General features: G+C 47.6%; 1 protein-coding gene across 3 annotated transcripts in view; it reads left to right on the forward strand.

Moving 5' to 3' along the window:
• LOC128405947 (UDP-N-acetylglucosamine--peptide N-acetylglucosaminyltransferase 110 kDa subunit-like) overlaps window positions 1–17,235 on the forward strand; it is a 121,306-nt gene extending 104,071 nt beyond the window's left edge. For all 3 annotated transcript variants that reach the window (XM_053372998.1, XM_053372997.1, XM_053372999.1), the window contains 4 exons: window positions 1,672–1,824; window positions 12,750–13,002; window positions 13,660–13,783; window positions 15,904–17,235. In XM_053372998.1, coding sequence (XP_053228973.1) covers window positions 1,672–1,824; window positions 12,750–13,002; window positions 13,660–13,783; window positions 15,904–16,096 — 723 coding nt within the window. In that variant the 3' untranslated portion in view covers window positions 16,097–17,235. The remainder of the gene's footprint in view (window positions 1–1,671; window positions 1,825–12,749; window positions 13,003–13,659; window positions 13,784–15,903) is intronic.
• The last annotated feature ends 1,322 nt before the right edge of the window (window positions 17,236–18,557 follow it).

Raw genomic sequence — 18,557 nt, forward strand, 5'->3', positions numbered from 1 at the left:
ACTTTTCTCTCTAGCCCAAAATGCAGCATACCTTTTCTGGCTCCGTTGCCTTGAAACACACTCCTCTCGGTGTCCAGCTTGTCTGCTCAGCTTCTGGCTGCAGGCAGACGCTTTTCTTTATCTCCTTAGGTGCAGAGGATGGCAACGATTCATCGACCTCTCACCTCTCATGCAGATTCTCATAGATCAGATATCCATCGGTCTGCTACCAGATGTCGTAATTCAAGCGAGCAGAGCCTCCAGCTCTTAGGAATTTGGCCACCCTCCAGGTGCCCGGCTTGAATCCTTGTTGACCTCCCCTGCCAGCGACTGCCGGCAAGATCAAAGGAGGTCTCTTCGGCGATCCTTTTCAAACGTGAAAAGAACACACCACTCCTCCCCCTCCCATCTCCAGGGGGGGGAATGAGACAGACAGAAATGTATCTACATGTCTTTATTTCTGTCTTTCAGCAGTACAGAGAAACATGTCTGCACACTCTGATTCCCAACTGCAGAGAGAGAATAAACTCCACCCATGTACTTCCAGTACAGGGTCATGTGTCACTCTGAGCTAACATCCGGCGCTCAGAGCAGTGAATAGACTGTCCCTGGTTCCCACGGTACAATCCTGTAACATCCACATCCTGTTTACCATTCCAGCCACCTGGTGCTTGCTTCTGCATTGCTCCTTTTTCGTAACAGAAACAGCACAGAATAAAGTCAGGTGTAAAGTATACCAGCCTTCTCAGTGGTGGCGCCTGCCCCGTGGAACGCCCTCCCGTCAGATGTCAAGGAAATAAGCAACTGTCTGACTTTTAGAAGACGTCTGACGTTTTTCATGTTTGATGTTTTATTCTGTTTTCAGTGTTCAGTTGAGAATCGCCCAGTGGCTGGGGAAACCCAGCCAAATGGGCAGGGTAGAAATAATAATAAATTACTACTACTACTATTACTACTACTATTAAGGCGGGGTAGAAATAGTAAAATATTATTACTATTATTACTACAGTGGTTCCTCTGGATGCGAACGGGATCTGTTCCATAGCCCCGTTCACATCCAGAGCAGAACGCAGCCCATGACTGAGCATGTGCGCGGGCCGCAATTTGCCGCTTCCATGCATGCGTGTGATGTCATTTTGAGTGTCTGCACATGCACGAGCAGCGTGGGGCCTGCCTGGTGTTTTGACATTAGTAGAATGTGTGCCCTTTTATTGAAAATGCATCTCTGTGTTATTTGTGGGGCATAGGAATTCGTTCATTTTTTCTCTCTTCAAAATCTAGTCCGACCCCTCACAAGGTCTGAGGGACAGTGGACTGCCCCCTGGTGAAACAGTTTGCTGACCCCTGGTTAATATGGTCAATAAAGAAAAGCTCTTGCCTGTTTATTGGGTTCTTGTCCAGTCATTCTAAGGCAGGTTTCCTCAACCTCAGCCCTCCCGATGTTTTGAGACTACAATTCTCATCATCCCTGACCACTGGCCCTGTTAACTAGGGATGATGGGAATTGTAGACCCAAAACATCTGGAGGGCCGAGGTTGAGGAAGCCTGTTCTAAGGCAAAAGTTGCTGTTCTAAGGCAAAAGTTGAAGGTTGGTTGCTTTGCCAACCTTCTGATCTGACACTACATAGCACTGAGTCGAAGTTCTGCCCCTTGAGCTTCCTTCCGATCTTCCCTCTCCGTCTTCTCCTTCAGATCAACAACAAGGCGGCGACTGGCGAGGAGGTCCCACGAACCATCATCGTCACCACCCGCTCCCAGTATGGGCTGCCGGAGGACTCTGTGGTCTACTGCAACTTCAACCAGCTTTACAAGATCGACCCAGCCACTCTGCAGATGTGGGCCAACGTGAGTAGCTCCCTGTGGCGAATCGGAAGTCGCTGGTTTGCACCTATTGGGCGCCCTCTTGGGAAGACCCAGTCCTCTGAGTGTGTGTTCCGGAAGCTGGGCAATAGGTGCAGTGCAGGATTCCTTTCTTCTCTGCTGCACCAAGGATTCCCTGTCTGTTCTCCTGGAGACGCCTAGCTTGGTTGTCCTAGGGCAGGCATGTCCAAAGTCTTCTTCGGGGGCCTAATCCGGTCAGTTTAATCTGGTGCCTGTGGCTGATTATGGGGTAAAAAAGCTCACCAACTCCAATCCTTAAAAAAGCTTTAAATCGTGCCGGTCCAGCCCCTGGGGTAAAATCCCAAAAAAACCAACTTCAATCCAATAAAAAGCTCAACAACTTCAATCCTAAAAAAAGGTCAACAACTTTGGTTGGCCCTTATGCATGTTCACTTTATCAAATCTGGCCCTCTTTCCAAGGGGCCGCTCAGGATTTCGTAGAAAGCATGGCCTCCGTGGGGCTGTCCCTGAATGAGTTTGGCCCAATTTATATATATATATATATATATTTTAAAGAATATTGTGATGGGATGGTGAGCTGCTTGTGCGTAAAATCCTAGTCCCTCAGAGTTTGGCTAAGTCCACAAACCTCTGTCTGTGACGGAGCTCCTTAAGCATGGCTCCATCAGTCGCTCGTAGAATCGGACAGTGGGCGTTTACGGAACTTCTTCCAGCATAAAAGCTCCTTAACGGAAACGCGTCTTCTGGACTCTCGGCGTGACAGTTTCCGGCGAGGAGTAGGTGTCCCTATGGGAGGTCCTGAAACCTCCCCACTATTTTCGCTGGAAGTGTCTCTGAGCCCTCCCTCCGACTCACTTTCCCTTGGAACTCCACCTCTCCCCCTGCTGGTTCCCTCCTCAGCTGAATACTCTCTCTCAGCCTCTGTGAGCCCTTTCACCTCCTGCTCCTCCGATGGCAGTTCCCTGACATCCACCTCCCCTCCAGGGCCCCCTTCACCCCCTTCCCTCCCCTCCTCTGCGGGAGGCGAGGGAGCAAAACCCCTGAAAGAACCTCCCTCATCTTCCGAAGTTTCGAACACTTCCCTCCACCGGTTGCTGTTTCCGGTTTCCAAGTACTCCTCCTCATCGGAGTCTGTTCCTTCTTCCAACTCCGATTCCCTGAATCCTTCCAGTTCCTCCTCATCGTCGGTGGTGCCAAAGTACTCCCTCCGGAACCTCGCTACTGGCTGAGGTTTCCTGGGGAACCTTTGGTGGAACGTTTCGATCAAGATCTCGTCACTGACCTCCTCTGCCGTCACCCAGGTGTTTTCCGACTCCGGTTCCCCTTCCCACGCGACCAAATACTCCACCTGATTACCCTTCCACCTGGAGTCGATGATCTCCGCCACATGGTTGCTGCTTTCCCTTTCTTCTAAGACTGGCCCCCGTGTGGATACCCCTTCACCTTCCCCCCTATATGGTGACAGTAATGACCTGTGGAATACTGGGTGCAGTTTCATGTGGTTCGGTAACCGGAGTCTGAAAGCCACTGGGTTGACCTGTTGGATGACCTCAAATGGTCCCAATCTTTTGGGTCTCAATTTCTTGCAACCCCCCTTGAACGGCAACCCTTGGGTTGACAGCCACACCTGACTCCCCACCCTAATGGTTTCACCTTCCCTTCTGCTCTTGTCTGCCTGCCTCTTATATTCTTCTTTGGCCCTTTCTAAGTTGAGTTGGAGTTGACGATGGATCGCTTCCATTTCTTCTACAAAATGTTCGGCGGCCGGGACACTCCATCTCTCCCCTCCTCCCCCTGGAAACGCCCTGGGGTGGCACCCATAATTAGCCAAAAAGGGGCTCATCCCGGTGGACACATTCTCCGCATTATTGTAGGCAAATTCCGCTAGCGCCAACTTTTCGACCCAATCGTTCTCTCTGTCATTGATATAACACCTCAGGTATTGTTGGAGGATACCGTTTGCTCTCTCCGCCTACCCATTGCTCTCAGGGTGCCTGGCAGTCGAAAAGTTGACCTCTACGTGCAACAAGCTCATAAGTTTCCTCCAGAACCTGGACGTGAACTGTTTCCCTCTGTCGGAGACCACCCTCAAGGGGGCACCATGCAGCCTAAAAATATGTTCTACAAACAATTTCGCTGTCTCTTCCGCCGTGACTGCATGTGAGCAAGCTACAAAGTGACCCATCTTAGTTAACAGGTCTACTATGACTAGTATGGCGGTTTTCCCCTGGGATTTAGGCAGATCAGTCATAAAATCTATTGATACCGCCTCCCACGGTCGTTCTGGTGTGGGTAACGGTTCTAATAACCCCGCTGGCGCCCGCCTTTCTCCTTTGGCTCTCTGGCATTGGTCACACCCTCTTACATACTCCCGTACATCCTCCCTCACCTTGGGCCACCAAAACTCCCTGGTCACCAACCACATGGTCTTGTGTTGCCCAAAATGCCCCGCTGTGGGGTTGTCGTGCAGCTGTTTGAGTACTCTCCCCCTCAATTCCCCTTCGGGTATATATAGTGCCCCTTTGTAATACAATGCCCCGTTTCTTTCTTCAAAACCTCCGGGGTCTTCTCCCTCTCTCCTTAAACCTCTGAGCTTATTCTGGGCGTATTCATCATTTACCGTTCCCTCTACCAGTTCCCTTTGCCCCACCCAGGCCGCCCCACACACCCAGCGGTCCTCTGGGATGATATGTCTCTCTTCAGGCGCTCCCTCCCCCTCCAAATATTCAGGTTTGCGTGAGAGAGCGTCCGCTCTGATGTTTTCTGGACCTGGCACATAGCAAATTTCAAAATGGAATTTGGAGAACTCCTGGGCCCACCTCACTTGTCGTTGGTTGAGCACTCGTGCCGTTCTCCAATACTCCAAATTCTTGTGGTCCGTACACACTTGCACCTTATGCTGTGCGCCAATTAGTAAATGTCTCCATCTCCGGAACGCTTCGTGAATGGCGAGTAGTTCTCGGTTATATACGGTGTAGTTCCTCTCGGATTTGTTCAGCTTACGCGAAAAGAAGGCACACGGTCTCCATTCTGACTTATTCCTCCCCGGCTGAAGCAGCACCGCCCCCACCGCCCGGTCTGAGGCATCAGTTTCCACTCTCATGGGTTTTTGTAAATCCACGTGCAGGAGCTGTTCTTCCGAAGCGAATGCCCTTTTCAATTCCTCAAATGCTTGCTCCGCCTCCGCCGTCCAAACGAATTTCCTCTTGCTGCTGAGACAGTCCGTGATGGGAGCCGTTAAGTGGGCAAAGTTCTTGATGAATTTACGGTAAAAGTTCCCAAACCCTAAGAACCTTTGCACATCCTTTTTCGTTTTCGGTGTCTTCCATTCCAGCACCGCCTGGACCTTGCCTGGATCCATGGCTAATCCCTTGTCTGATAAGCGGTACCCCAGGAATTCCACCTCCTTGGTGTGAAACTGACACTTCTCCAATTTCACCCACAGCTGGTTTGCTTGCAGTTGGCTCAGCACTTCCCTGACATCCTTTACATGCTGCTCCTCATTCTCTGAATATATCAACATGTCATCGAGGAAGGCCACGCAATTCTTGTAGAGCAGAGGTCCCAGGACGTGGTTCATGAACGATTGAAAACATGCTGAGCCTGATTGTAATCTGAAGGGCATAACTAAATATTCAAAAGCCCCCAAAGGGGTGAACATGGTGGTTTTCCATTCATCCCCTTTCCTTATTCGTATCAGGTTGTATGCCCCTCTCAGGTCCAGTTTCGTGAATATCTTTCCCTTCCTCACCCTGGTCAAAATGTCATCAATTCTGGGTATGGGGAAAGTCACTGGTTCTGACACTGCATTTAGGGCCCGGTAGTCCACTACAAGCCTGGGTTTATCCGTGTTTTTTTTGTCCACAAAAAACACTGGGCTCCCCCCCACCGCTCTGGACTCTCTGATGAAGCCCCTCTTCAGGTTTTTATCAATAAACTCCCTTAACTCCTGCATTTCCCTGTCTGACATGGCGTACAGCTTGCCCACGGGGAGCTGGGCTCCAGGGACCAGGTTAATTTGGCAGTCAAAGGCTCTATGCGGTGGTAGTTTATCTGCTTCCCTTTCGCTGAAGACCTTGCTCAGGTCAGCGTATTGTTTGGGCACCTTCCCTTTGTCCGCCACTTCCGTCCCTGCTAGAAAGGCTTTTGCCCCTTCCGGCACCTTCCCCTCTCTGCAGTGTTCCAGGCAATGTGCTGACCCAAAGGAGACCACTCTCTGATGCCAGCCCACTAGCGGATCATGCAACGCTAGCCAGCTCATTCCCAAAATAACGGGAGCCCCTCCCAGGGTGGCCACATTGAACGCTATCCTTTCGGTGTGCCTGGCCACCCTCAAAACCATTGGGACGGTCTGTAGGCTAACTTCTCCTCCCAACAGCTCCCTCCCATCGATCGTGGTCACCTGCAGGGGGTTGCTTAAAGGGAGTATCTGTATCTGGTGTTCAGCTGCAAACTCCTTACTCATAAAATTACAGGAGCTGCCTGAGTCCAACAGCGCCTTTGTCTTTAGTGGGTATCCGTTTGCCAGCTCTAGCAACACCTCTATTACAAGGGCTGGTCTTGGAGGTTCCGGAGTGGGCACTTTTACTGCTCCTTGGCCTGGCTGCTGTGCCCTGACGGTGGCAACCAGGCGTTGGCTTTTACTGGCACCTGGACTCCCTCCTCCTTTCCCCCAACAGCTCCCGCCATCCCTTGCCATTCCTTTCTTTGCGGGCAGACTCTGGCAAAGTGACCTGGCTGCTGGCAGAGATAACATTTCTTGGTGCTCTTCCCCTCCTTCTTCCTCCCTTCACTGGGATTTGAAACTGCGCGCGTGCGCGCTGTTCCAATTTCCATCGGCTCTCCTGGCGGGAAATTTGGCTCCGGAATCTCTGGAATGCGGAAATCCCTCCAACGCTCTCCTTTCCCTTCCCGCTTCTCCAAGGCTCTTGCCTCCTGGCGCGCTCCAATGGTCAGCGCTGATTTGGTCAGCTGGTCCATAGACTCCGCCCTGGGCGCCCGGGAAAGTTCGTCTTTCACCGCCGAAGAAAGCCCCTCTTCAAAAAGCATTTGAATGGGTTCCGCCGATAGGTCCCACCCCAATTTATGTATCAGCATTGTAAACTCAGTCCAGTACTCACGAACCGATCGGCCCCCATGTTTACAAGCCATCAATTGTCTGCGCACCAGCCCCTGTTCAATCTCGCTGGAAAACATCAAATCCATGGCGCGAAAAAACTTCCTCGTGTCCTTCAGCATTTCACTATTCCCTGCCATCAGGGGTCTAACCCAGTCTCTCGCCCCCCCCTTCGAGATGGCCAACCACAAACGCCACTCGCGATGCCTCGTCGGGAAAGTCATCAAACTGCAGCTCGAGAGCATACTGCATCTCTGTCCTAAAGGCTTGATAGTTCCTGGGGTCCCCCCCAAACTTCTGCACCAATCCTGGCATCTTTCTTGCTAGTGTAGCGCCTTTTGCCTTTTCTGCATCCTGCGCCCTCCTTTCCTCTAGCCTCGCCGTTTGCAGCGCTAGCTGGACTTCCAACACCCTGTACCTTTCTTCCAGGCTTGGACCCTCTCCAGCTCCTCCTGCTCCCCCGGCTCCGGCTGGGTTGCTCATGATGCCTCTCTGCACAAGCTGCTTTCAGGGACTGTCCGATTGCTGTGATGGGATGGTGAGCTGCTTGTGCGTAAAATCCTAGTCCCTCAGAGTTTGGCTAAGTCCACAAACCTCTGTCTGTGACGGAGCTCCTTAAGCATGGCTCCATCAGTCGCTCGTAGAATCGGACAGTGGGCGTTTACGGAACTTCTTCCAGCATAAAAGCTCCTTAACGGAAACGCGTCTTCTGGACTCTCGGCGTGACAGTTTCCGGCGAGGAGTAGGTGTCCCTATGGGAGGTCCTGAAACCTCTCCACTGTTCTCGCTTGAAGTGTCTCTGAGCCCTCCCTCCGACTCACTTTCCCTTGGAACTCCACTTCTCCCCCTGCTGGTTCCCTCCTCAGCTGAATGGTCTCTCTCACCCTCTGTGAGCCCTTTCACCTCCTGCTCCTCAGATGGCAGTTCCCTGACAAATATTTATTGAATTTTCCAATTTTTTAAACAAACAAAAACAGAACAAACAAAAACACTCAAAAAAAGGCATAAAATTCATAAACCATACTTTTAAATAACAAATTTCTCAGACCTCCTCATACTTCTCCTTCTTGTATCCTAATTAAGGTTATTTGTTCAGCAAATCCTTCATTTAAAGCATTACAGCTTGCAACATTACCTTATTTTTCAAACCCTTTTTCCCCCCATCTATGTTATTTTATATCATTACAGCTAGAAACCTCTCAATTTCAATCCAGCACCATCTAACTTTCTTTAATTTTACAGTATTTCTGTAAATTGTCCTTGAATTTTTTCCAATCTTCTTCAGCCGACTCTTCTCCCTGGTCACGGATTCTGCTCGTCAATTCTGCCAGTCCCATACAGTCAATCAGTTTCATCTGCCATTCTTCCAGAGTGGGTAGATCTTGCGTCTTCCAATACTTTGCGATGAGTATTCTTGCTGCTGTTGTAGCATACATAAAAAAAGTTCTGTCCTTCTTTGGCACCACTTGGCCAACCATGCCCAAGAGAAAGGCCTCTGGTTTCTTCAAGAAGGTATATTTAAATACCTTTTTCAATTCGTTATATATCATTTCCCAGAAAGCCTTAATCCTGGGACACGTCCACCAAAGGTGAAGAATGTACCTTCATTTTCCTTACATTTCCAACATTTGTTGTCGGGCAAATGATAGGTTTTTGCAAGCTTGACTGGGGTCATGTACCACCTGTATATCATTTTCATAATATTCTCTCTTAAGGCATTACATGCCGTAAATTTAATCCCGGTGGTCCACAACTGTTCCCAGTCAGCAAACATAATATTATGTCCAACGTCTTGTGCCCATTTAATCATTACAGATTTAACCGTCTCATCCTGAGTATTCCATTTCAGCAGCAAGTTATACATTTTTGACAAAGTCTTAGTTTTGGATTCTAGCAATTCTGTTTCCAATTTAGATTTTTCCACCTGGAAACCAACTTTCTTGTCCAAATTATAAACCTCCATTATTTGGTAATAATGAAGCCAATCTCACACTTTATCTTTCAGTTTCTCAAAACTCTGCAATTTCAGTCTGTCCCCTTATAGTTCCAAAATTTCCCAGTATTTTGGCCATTTGGCCTCCATATTAAGTTTTCTCTGAGCCTTAGCCTCCATTGGTGACAACCACCTTGGAGTTTTATTTTCCAATAGATCTTTATATCTAGTCCAAACATTAAACAGTGCTCTCCTGACAATATGGTTTTTAAAAGCTTTATGTGCTTTCACCTTGTCGTACCACAAATATGCATGCCACCCAAAAACATTGTTAAAACCTTCAAGATCCAAAATGTCTGTGTTCTCAAGAAGCAGCCAGTCTTTCAACCAGCAAAATGCTGCTGATTCATAGTAAAGTTTCAGGTCTGGCAGGGCAAATCCACCTCTTTCCTTTACATCAGTTAATATCTTAAATTTTATTCTAGGCTTCTTGCCCTGCCAGACAAATTTAGAAATGTCTTTCTGCCACTTCTTGAAACAATCCATTTTGTCCAAAATTTGCAAAGTTTGAAACAAAAACAACATCTTAGGCAATACATTCATCTTTATAGCTGCAATTCGACCCAACAAGGAAAGCTTCAAATTTGACCAAATTTCTAAATCTTTTTTCACTTCAGCCCAACATTTTTCATAATTGTCTTTGAACAAATTCCCATTTTTAGCTGTCATATTAATCCCCAAATATTTCACTTTCTTAACCACAGTCAGGCCTGTTTCATTTTGGAACTTTTCTCTCTCTATCGGTGTTAAATTTTTCTCAAGAACTTTGGTTTTTAACTTGTTCAATTTAAATCCTGCCACCTGACCAAATTCTTGAATTAGTTCTAAAACTCTTTTAGTACTAGATTCTGGCTCCTGTAGTGTCAAGACTAGATCATCTGCAAACGCTCTTAATTTAAACTGTTTGGCTCCGACCTGTATACCTTTAACCATCCGGTCCCTTCTAATCATGTTCAGCAAAACCTCCAGGACCGAAATAAAAAGCAGAGGGGAGATTGGGCATCCCTGTCGTGTCCCTTTTTCTATCTTAAACTGTTCTGTAACCACATTATTTACAATTAGTTTAGCCGTTTGTTCTGAATATATTGCACCAATACCATTCTCAAAACCATGGCCTACCCCCATACTCTGTAGGTTCTTTTTCATAAAGCTCCAAGAAATGTTGTCAAAGGCTTTCTCCGCGTCCACAAATATCAAAACAGCCTTAGTGTTTATATTCACTTCTAACTTCTCCAAAATGTCAATTATGTTCCTTAAATTGTCCGACAGATGTCTACCCGGGAGAAAGCCCGCCTGGTCCTTATGAATCTCCTCAATCAGCACTTTTTTCAATTTCTTAGCTAATATGTCAGCAAAGATTTTGTAATCCACATTTAATAGGGATATGGGACGGTAGTTCCTAAGTTGAGTCTTTTCAGTCTCTGTTTTTGGTATTAGTGTAATGTAGGCCTCTTTCCACGATTCTGGAGCCCTTTTCCCCTCCAAAATTTCATTACAAACTTCCTTCAATGGTTGCAATAGCCACTCTTTCAACAGTCTGTAGTAGCAGGAAGACAACCCGTCTGGTCCTGGAGACTTGCCCACTTGCATACTTAGAATGGCACCTTCTATCTCCTGGTCGGTTATCTTACAGTTCAGCATAAGTTTACTTTCTTGTGAAATTTTTTGTAATCCATTTGTCTTCAAAAATCGGTCTGTATCCATTTCGTTCTGTGGCCCTTGTGCATAAAGTTGTTTAAAATATTTCTGGAAGCAATTTCTAATCTCAATTGGGTTATGTATGTCTTTTCCTTCCACTTCCAGATTTGTAATTGTATTTAGTTTTTGTCTTTTTTTCAGTTGCCATGCTAATAGTTTCCCACATTTGTTTGCTGATTCAAATGTCTTCTGTCTCATTTGTTTAATTTTCCATTCTATTTCCTGGTTCATCAATTCCATATATTGTACCTGAAGTAGCTTTATTTCTTTCAAAATCTCCTGTGACTTTGGCTTTGCTCTCAGTTTCTTCTCTCCTTCTTTTATTTTCTCCAGAATTTTATCCTTTTTCTCATTTCGACTTCTCTTCTTTATTGCATTCTGTTGAATCAGAAACCCTCTCATCACGCCACGATGCCAACTATCGCCCAGTCTCAAAACTTCCATTCTTGGGCAAGGTGATTCAGCGAGTGGTTGCTGAACAACTCCAGGCACGCCTGGAAGAAGCGGACCATTTGGTTCCCTTCCAGTCGGGATTCAGGCCTCATCATGGGACTGAAACTGCCTTGGTTGCACTGGTTGATGATCTCCGGCGGGCTAGGGACAAAGGTGAGAGCTGTTTCCTAGTTCTGCTGGATCTCTCAGCGGCGTTTGATACCATCGACCATAACATCCTTCTGGACCGTCTTGAGGGGCTGGGAGCTGGGGGCACTGTCATACAGTGGTTCCGCTCCTTCCTCCTGGGTCGTGTTCAGAAAGTGGTGGTGGGGGATGAGTGTTCAGACCCCTGGGCTCTCATTTGTGGGGTGCCTCAGGGTTCTGTCCTCTCCCCCATGCTTTTCAACATTTACATGCAGCCGCTGGGAGAGATCATCAGGAGGTTTGGGCTGGGTGTTCATCAGTATGCAGATGATACCCAGCTCTACCTCTCTTTTAAATCAGAACCAGTGAAGGCGGTGAAGGTCCTGTGTGAGTGTCTGGAGGCAGTTGGAGGATGGATGGCGGCTAACAGATTGAGGTTGAATCCTGACAAGACAGAAGTACTGTTTTGGGGGGACAGGAGGCGGGCAGGTGTGGAGGATTCCCTGGTCCTGAATGGGGTAACTGTGCCCCTGAAGGACCAGGTGTGCAGCCTGGGAGTCATTTTGGACTCACAGCTGTCCATGGAGGCACAGGTCAAATCTGTGTCCAGGGCAGCTGTTTACCAGCTCCATCTGGTACGTAGGCTGAGACCCTATCTGCCTGCGGACTGTCTCGCCAGAGTGGTGCATGCTCTGGTTATCTCCCGCTTGGACTACTGCAATGCGCTCTACGTGGGGCTACCTTTGAAGGTGACTCGGAAACTACAACTAATCCAGAATGCAGCAGCTAGACTGGTGACTGGGGGCGGCCGCCGAGACCATATAACACTGGTCTTGAAAGACCTACATTGGCTCCCAGTACGTTTCTGAGCACAATTCAAAGTGTTGGTGCTGACCTTTAAAGCCCTAAACAGCCTCGGCCCAGTATACCTGAAGGAGCGTCTCCACCCCCATCGTTCTGCCCGGACACTGAGGTCCAGCGCCGAGGGCCTTCTGGCGGTTCCCTCATTGCGAGAAGCAAAGCTACAGGGAACCAGGCAGAGGGCCTTCTCGGTAGTGGCGCCCGCCCTGTGGAACGCCCTCCCACGAGATGTCAAAGCGATAAACAATTACCTGACATTCAGAAGACATCTTAAGGGAAGTTTTTAACGTGTAATATTTTAGTGTATTTTTGGTTTTTATGGAAGCCGCCCAGAGTGGCTGGGGAGGCCCAGCCAGATGGGCGGGGTATAAATAATAAATTATTATTATTATTATTATTATTATTATTATTATTATTATTATACGAGATGTGAAGCTACAGGGAACCAGGCAGAGGGTCTTCTCAGTGGTGGCTCCCTCTCCCATCAGATGCCAAGGAAATAAACAACTATCAGACTTTCAGGAGACATCTGAAGGCAGCCCTGTTTCGGGAAGTTTTGACTGACTGATGTTTTAATGTATTTCTAACTTTTTGTTGGAAGCCGCCCAGAGTGGCTGGGGAAACCCAGCCAGATGGGCAGGGTAGAAATAATAAAATGATTATTATCATTATTATTTGCAGATTCTGAAACGTGTCCCAAACAGCGTTCTGTGGCTGCTGCGTTTCCCGGCTGTGGGGGAACCAAACATCCAGCAGTACGCGCAGAACATGGGCCTCCCCCAGAACCGGATCATCTTCTCTCCCGTTGCCCCCAAAGAGGAGCACGTGAGGAGGGGGCAGCTGGCCGATGTCTGCCTGGACACCCCCCTTTGCAATGGGCACACCACCGGGATGGATGTGCTCTGGGCCGGAACCCCCATGGTGACCATGCCAGGTGAGATGGCAGCGCGAGTCAGTATAATTATGATGATGATGGATATTGTTCTGGTATTGGGTGCCGAGACACATTGCGTTGAGTCGGACCTGGGATTCCCACTGGGGGGTGGGGGGGGGGTGGTCGAGAGGTTGGCCTGTGTATCCCAAGAGTTCAGTTGTGAGCCAGGTGGTTATGCTAGTGGGAGGGAAGGAAGACACTGGGGGGGTGTTATCCAGTTTGGGTGATGGGCCCTTCTACTTGGGCCGTTCCCTTAATCCACCAAGATGTTCCTCTACAACAGGGGTCTGCAAACTTTTTCAGCAGGGGGCCGGTCCACCGTCCCTCAGACCTTGTCGGGGGCTGGACTAGATTTTGAAAAAAATAATGAACGAATTCCTATGCCCCACAAATCACCCAGAGGTGCGTTTTCAATAAAAGCACACATTCTACTCATGTCAAAACAACAGGCAGGCCCCACTCATAACCCAGAGATGCATTTTCAATAAAAAGACACATTCTACTCATGTCAAAACACATGTCCACGGGCTGGATTGAGAAGGCGATTGGGTTGGATCTGGCCCCTGGCACTTAGTTTGCCGACCCATACTTAACAAGATGAGGACAGACCATGCTTGCGACGGAGCTTTGTATGACCTGCCACCCTCCGTTTTGCAGGAGAGACCCTCGCCTCGCGCGTCGCCGCCTCGCAGCTCACTTGCCTCGGGTGCCCTGAGCTCATCGCGAAGAGCCGGCAGGAATACGAAGACGTCGCCGTGAAACTGGGGACAGATCCAGAATTGTAAGTAGACGCGCAACTGGGGGGTGAGAGAGACCGCAGCGTTGGTTGCACAGCTCACGAAGCCCAATGGGAGCATTCAGCATCCCATTTCTTTGGAGAAAAACCTTCCTGGAATACAGTGGCGCCTTGGTTCCCAAACGCCTTGGCACTCAAACAACTCGGAAGCCAAACACTGCAAACCAGGAAGGAAGTGTTCCGGTTGGCAGACTTTTCCTGGTAGCCAAACGTGCTCCATTTTGAGTGTGACGCTTCTGATTTGAGTGCCATGCTTCTGATTTGAGTGCCACACTTCCTTTTTTTGTGCCGCAATTCCATTTTGAGTGCCACACTTTTTTTTCTAGTGTTACGCTTCCGTTTTGAGTGTTTCACTGAGGTCTGTCTGTTTTTGCTGTGGTTTTTTGCATTTTTGTGGGTCTTTTTCTTTTGTTTTTGTGACTGTGGGGAGCCCAATTGAGCAACTGATGGATTGATTGTGCGACTGCGGTACATTAGTTAATTGCTTTCATTTTATGGATCGATGGTCTCATTAGAGAGTAAAATTCATGTTCAATGGCTGTTTGAGGGGTTGTTTTCAAAAGTCTGGAACGGATTAATCCGTTTTGCATTACTCTCCTTGGGAAAGTGCACCTTGGTTTTGGAACGCTTTGGTTTTGGAACAGACTTCCAGAACGGGTTAAGTTTGAGAACAATGGTACCTGTTTTACAGAAAGGTTCGTCCTTGCTGGCATCCTTGGTTTTGGAACACTATGGAGGCCGGGGGGTGGCATCACACAAATTAGAAAGAGTAGATTCACGGCGAAGCTCTCCTCATAGTCGTACCTTGGAATCCGTTTCGAAAGTCTGTTTTACTTTCGAAACGTTTGGAACCCAAGCACTGCTTCTGATAGGCTACAGGAAGCTCCTGCAGCCAATCGGAGGCCCCGTCGGATGTTCGGGTTCCCAAAGAACACACGCAAAGCGGAACAGTCACTTCCGGGTTTGCGGCATCCGGGAGCTGAAAGGTCCCGAGTTCCAGGGCGCTCGAAAGCCACTGCTAAGAAATGCTTCACCTGTTGAATGTTTGCCTGTTGTACAGCTGTTAAAGGCCCAAGAGCCCTGCTTTTTGCAAAGAGCATGTCTGCTACTCTGCAGGTGCTAAAGACAGGCACTCATTGAGAATTCACTATACAGTTAACTATACGATACACATATCTACTGACAGATAAGTTCCTTTGTGTTGAATGGGGTTTACTCGCAGGTAAGTGGGTACCGGAGGGCAGCCTAGGCCTTTGGTTGAGGGTTGGCACTGAGGAAAAGCAGGGCTCTTGGGCCTTGAGCAGCTGTGTGACTTTGCCATAAGATGAAGAAGGATTTAAAATTGGTTAAGTATATAAGATTGCATGGATGCGCATGAACAAGTACGGTATATTAGAATGGAACAAAGATGTGGATTCCTTTTTTAAATCATAAAATCCCTTTTTACAGAAAGGTTCAGCCTTGCTGGCATCCTAATAATATTGCCAACCAGAGGAAGGTTTCCTTTTCGGAATAATAAATTTTCAGAGTCGTTTTTACAGTTATATAAAAAATGACTGATATGGTTCTAATATTAGAAATACACAAACCGATAACTATGAAATTATATTGCAATGATAAACATATAAAGTTTTATGGACATGTGTGAGCAAGTATATCAGAATGGAACCGAGAGGGGGATTCCGTTTTGGAATCCTAAAATCCTTGTTTTACAGAAAGGTTCCACCTTGCTGGCGCCCTCTGAATACAGACAACCTGGGGAAGCTTTCCTTTTTGCAATAACAAGGATATAAGGTTTTATGGACAAGTATATTGGAATGGAACCAAGAGGGGGATTCCTTTTTGGAATCGTAAAATCCTTGTTTTACAGAAAGCTTCAACCTTGCTGGTATCTTAATATGGACAACCGGAGGAAGGTTTACTTTTTACAACATATAAGGTTTTATGGACGTGGAACCAAGAGGGGGAGTGGAGGGAGGTCGACCCAAAATTACCATTTAATTTGGTTGTGATCCCCCCTTTTTTTCTTTTCCTTTCGGGAAAATAAATGAAATGTTGATTAATAAATGAATTAATAATTAATAACAAATGCTTTTCTCCCGTAGCCTGAAGAACATCCGCGGCAAGGTGTGGAAGCAGAGGATATCCAGCCCCCTCTTCAACACCAAGCAGTACACACTGGAACTGGAGCGGCTTTACCTCCTGATGTGGGACCACTTCTCCGCCGGCCACAAACCAGACCACATCCTCAAGCCCAGCGAATCGGCCTCGAGATCCGGAGCTGTGCGAGAGACATGAATCCTTCAGGATACATACCTCCTTCCGGAGCAGAGGGAAGCGGGAGTCAAGGATGCGATTTGTGTGGCGACCGGAGGCTCACTCTTGCATGACGGGGAGGCCAGCAATTTCTGACACCCCCCGAACCCCACCTTTTCCGGATCTTCTTGCCATGGGAAAGCACAAAGGGATTGGCAGTCGATTCCGATTTCCCGTGAACGAATCTCTTTTTTTCCCCCTTCTCCCTACGCGAATCTGGAGCTTTTCGAGAGAACCTTTTTAGGAATTCCTCTTGCTCCGTCGGTGGCTCTCTTTTTACGGCATTTTAAGTCCGCATCCTTCTTCCAAGGACGGTGGGAGGGAAAATTTGGCGCCAGCAGCAGCGAAGCTTTTACGGGTTTTATAAACCACTCGAACCAACATCTGCTTTCTTAACGTTGGACTTCTCTCCGGGGCTGCCCTTGGTTTTGGTTTTTTCGGCTTCAATTCATGCTGGGTCGACTGCGTCAAAAAAGCAAACGCGATTTAAGACGTAAAGATTTGGTTTTCTCAGCTTCAATTCATGCCGGGTCAACTGGGCCGAAAAAGCAAAAGACCTAAAGTTTTGGCTTTTTCAGCTTTAATTCATGCCAGGTCGATTGCGCCAAAAAAGCAAACGCAATTTAAGGCGTAAAGTGGGGGGAAATAGCAACCCGGTGCCAAACTGCGCGTCCTTCCAGGGCAGTGTCAAATTATGTACAGAGGTGCAGGCCTGCGCACTGCCACCAATGCTGAAAATGAAATAAAAGAGCGTTGGTTTTTGCTCAGGCTGGCGCATTCGGATGTGCGCTTCGCGGTTGATGGAACAATTATGTGCCGGGCCACTGGTGTTTTGACTGTCAAATGCAGCTCTTCCAGCTAAGTATGGGTTTCCGCCTCCACTTCGACGAGCTTTTTGGAAAGATCACGGTCGAGTGCAAACCTCCTTTTTCACATCCGAAGCGTCGCTGGCCGGCTTTTAAGCCCACAAAAATGATTGATCGGAGGGCAAAACGTGCATCCGATGGGTTGCATCCAAAGTTACTTTCCAAATCGCTTCCCTGCCTGACACCGAAAAGATTCAGAGCGGCACATTTTCTGTGCTTTTGGTGGTGCCGCACATGGATCCGTGCCAATAATTGCTGTCTTTCCTTATATTCCGAATTTGACCCTCAGGTATGTAGCCCTGAGCTGTGCTTAAACCTTTGCAGTTCTCTTCGTTTTGGCTTAATATGGGCTGGATTATATCAATCTATATATAGATAATATTGGAAGAAGCATTGGTCCCAAGCCCTGAGGTTAAATCTTCAATCTTTGCAGCGCCAGTTCTCTTTGTTTGGGCTTATTATGGGCTGGATTATATTGATTATCTATATATAGATAATAAAATAGGCGAGAATCATTTAGTCGCCCCCGAGCCCAGCGCTTTCTTTTCGCGATAAAGAATTCTGAATTTCACTGCTGGCGGAGAAGTGGCAGCTGGCTATGCATCTACTTGGGAGTAAACTAGGGAGTCAAGCTTTCACTTTCTGTTCAGAGATTGGGGAGTCGAGCTTTTGCTTTCGGTCTGGAGATTGGGGAGTCGAGCTGAGCTTTCGCTTTCCACCAGAAGATGATTTCCTGGGAAGGTTAACCACTGTGTGTAGTTTTTTAAATGGCGAGGGAAGAATGGGTCTTTCCTCCCATTGTGTTTCTTTCTGCTTACTCACTGTAACGGCTTTTGTTTCCAGATATGTGTTGGAGAAATAAAAATGAAAATCACTGACTTTGAACGTTTCCTCTCTTTTTTTGGCAATAGGTTTCATTGAGTTTGCTTATTAGGACAGTTATTTGATTCATTCTTCAAAACGAGAGGCGGCTTGGCAAAGGAACCAGCCCTAGGACCAGCCCATAATAATTCATCACCATAACAATAACAACAACAATAATAATACTAGTTACAGGTAGGTAGCCATGTGGGGTCTGCCATAGTAAAAAAAATAAAATTCCTTCCAGTAGCACCTTGGAGACCAGCTAAGTTTGGGATACTGCCAGGGAGACATCATCCATCAAGACTCCACGTCGCCTCCAGACGTCCATTGATCTCCCGTAGACACGCAGTATCAGCAATTAGCGACACGAGCTCCAGAAATAGCTTGCCACATTCCAGAGCTGATGCACGCTCTTATCAGCAGATAATGCACAGCGAAAGATGCACTAAGGAGAGCATATTTACAACTTTATTCAGCGTTGGTCAGAACAAAGAAAAAACATGACTGCCTGCTTGCATGTTCAGGCACAGAGAGAGAAAACCGAAAGCAATAGAAAACATAAACTTCCTGTGAACAGGAAATATGCAGAGTCTGTGACTCACAAAGCCTGCTCCCTTTTAAGGTGGAACGGAAATATCCTAACATGTTATTGGTATGAGCTTTCGTGTGCATGTACACTTCTTCAGATAGGTATCTGAAGGTATAGGCATCTG

The sequence above is a fragment of the Podarcis raffonei genome, chromosome W (genome assembly GCF_027172205.1).
Source record: "Podarcis raffonei isolate rPodRaf1 chromosome W, rPodRaf1.pri, whole genome shotgun sequence".
NCBI classification, from domain to species: Eukaryota; Metazoa; Chordata; class Lepidosauria; order Squamata; family Lacertidae; genus Podarcis; species Podarcis raffonei.